The following is a 1,474-nucleotide window of genomic DNA, read 5'->3' as shown; positions in this document are numbered from 1 at the left end:
TGGTGCAAGGCATTAAGTCTCAGCACTATGAAGCTATTGGCCACCAATGCAGCATGAGTTTGATCCCCAGCCAAGAAGCTTACCCACATGGCAGACCTCTCCTATCTCACCACTGCTCGCCTCAGCGGTGTATTTCAGTAGTTAGGCCTGTTCTCTCCATTCTGTCTATGGTGAATGTTCTCACACTCCCACCCCCACACCTCTGGCCTACACCCTAGTTCTTGTATGCATAAATAAGTAAACTCTTTACAAAAACACTAAAAGTCAAGAAATAACCTACATCCATACAAGCACCCAGCCTATGATTAAGTAACTATGAAATTCTGTTATTTCTTATATGTAGGGGGTGGGTGGTAACTAATTCAGTTTTAGAATGCCTAAACTCTTCGAATCATTAACTAAAATAGTGAACACCAAACTTGAGGTACACTGAATATTACCAAGAAAGCTTTTAAATGTACTCATCCTCCAGTCATATTCCTGAGAGATTAAAAGAGTCTGGGGGTAACAGCTAATGAACAATATTTTTATTTTAAAGACATATTTCTGTAATGGTGTGATCCTATGTTTCTGATCCTATGTTTCAAGGTTACCTCAAAATAGAAAAGAAAAAGTTCTGCAAGTAATTCCTATGTGCAGCAAGTTTTGATGACCATTGAACTAGATGGAACATCTTAAAAGTTCTGCAACTTTTTCAGAGTCAAAAATTCTTCACTTACCTGATCTACATCACATGCAAGTCTAAGTAGCACAGGGAAAGTTCGTTTGTAGAGCTGATACATTGGTGGAGAACCCTGACCACTTTCAGGCATTTGAGTGGCTTTTCCCAGCATAAACATAACCATGCTATGTAAAAGTTCACAAGCTGCAACCTAAAACGGGCAAGGAGTTCAACAAAGTTTAAGTTTTCAGGTTTACAAGAGAATATTTAAAAATTTATTCAATTGAGCCATTAAAAAAGGTTTTGTAGCAAATAATCCCACCTAAAAATAAATTTACTAACATTAGTAATTCTTGTATAAAGTGAATGCTTTGATCTCTGTACAAGAGTTAAGAATTGGAAACTTTCAAGTTTTAGACACTGGAACTATACTATTCATAAAAACTGGTTTCTATGAATGGTGGCAAAATGGGTTAAAGCACAGTACTTATGAAGCTGCCCACAGCTACTGCAGCACAAGTTCAATTCCCTGATAGGGAGGACCCACCTGGCATGGCAGACCTCTCCTGAGCTGCCTCCTGCTCCTCTAGCAGTGAATTTCAATAGATCTGTTTGTTCTGCATCCCAGACTGTCTCTGGGGAATCCTCTCACCCTCCACATCTCTGGCCTATACCCCAGTTATAATATGTGTAAATAAGTAAATCTTTAGAAAAAAAAAGAAATGTATTTCAAAGCTTCCATATTATGGAACTGTGCTGCATTTGTTCAACTACCATTTTTAGGAAGCATATTTTTGATGCACTCTGGAAATT

The 1,474-nt window shown here is 38.1% G+C and overlaps 1 protein-coding gene across 1 annotated transcript in view; it reads right to left on the bottom strand.

The window, feature by feature from the left end:
* Window positions 1-1,474, bottom strand: part of PRKDC (protein kinase, DNA-activated, catalytic polypeptide) — a 212,101-nt gene that overhangs the window by 169,571 nt on the left and 41,056 nt on the right. Inside the window, exon 24 of the mRNA XM_004680043.2 lies at window positions 720-872. Coding sequence (XP_004680100.1) covers window positions 720-872 — 153 coding nt within the window. The remainder of the gene's footprint in view (window positions 1-719; window positions 873-1,474) is intronic.

Source organism: Condylura cristata, unplaced genomic scaffold (genome assembly GCF_000260355.1).
Source record: "Condylura cristata isolate star-nosed mole 26May11 unplaced genomic scaffold, ConCri1.0 scaffold00009, whole genome shotgun sequence".
NCBI lineage: Eukaryota > Metazoa > Chordata > Mammalia > Eulipotyphla > Talpidae > Condylura > Condylura cristata.
This window is presented reverse-complemented; position numbering and strand designations above follow the sequence as displayed.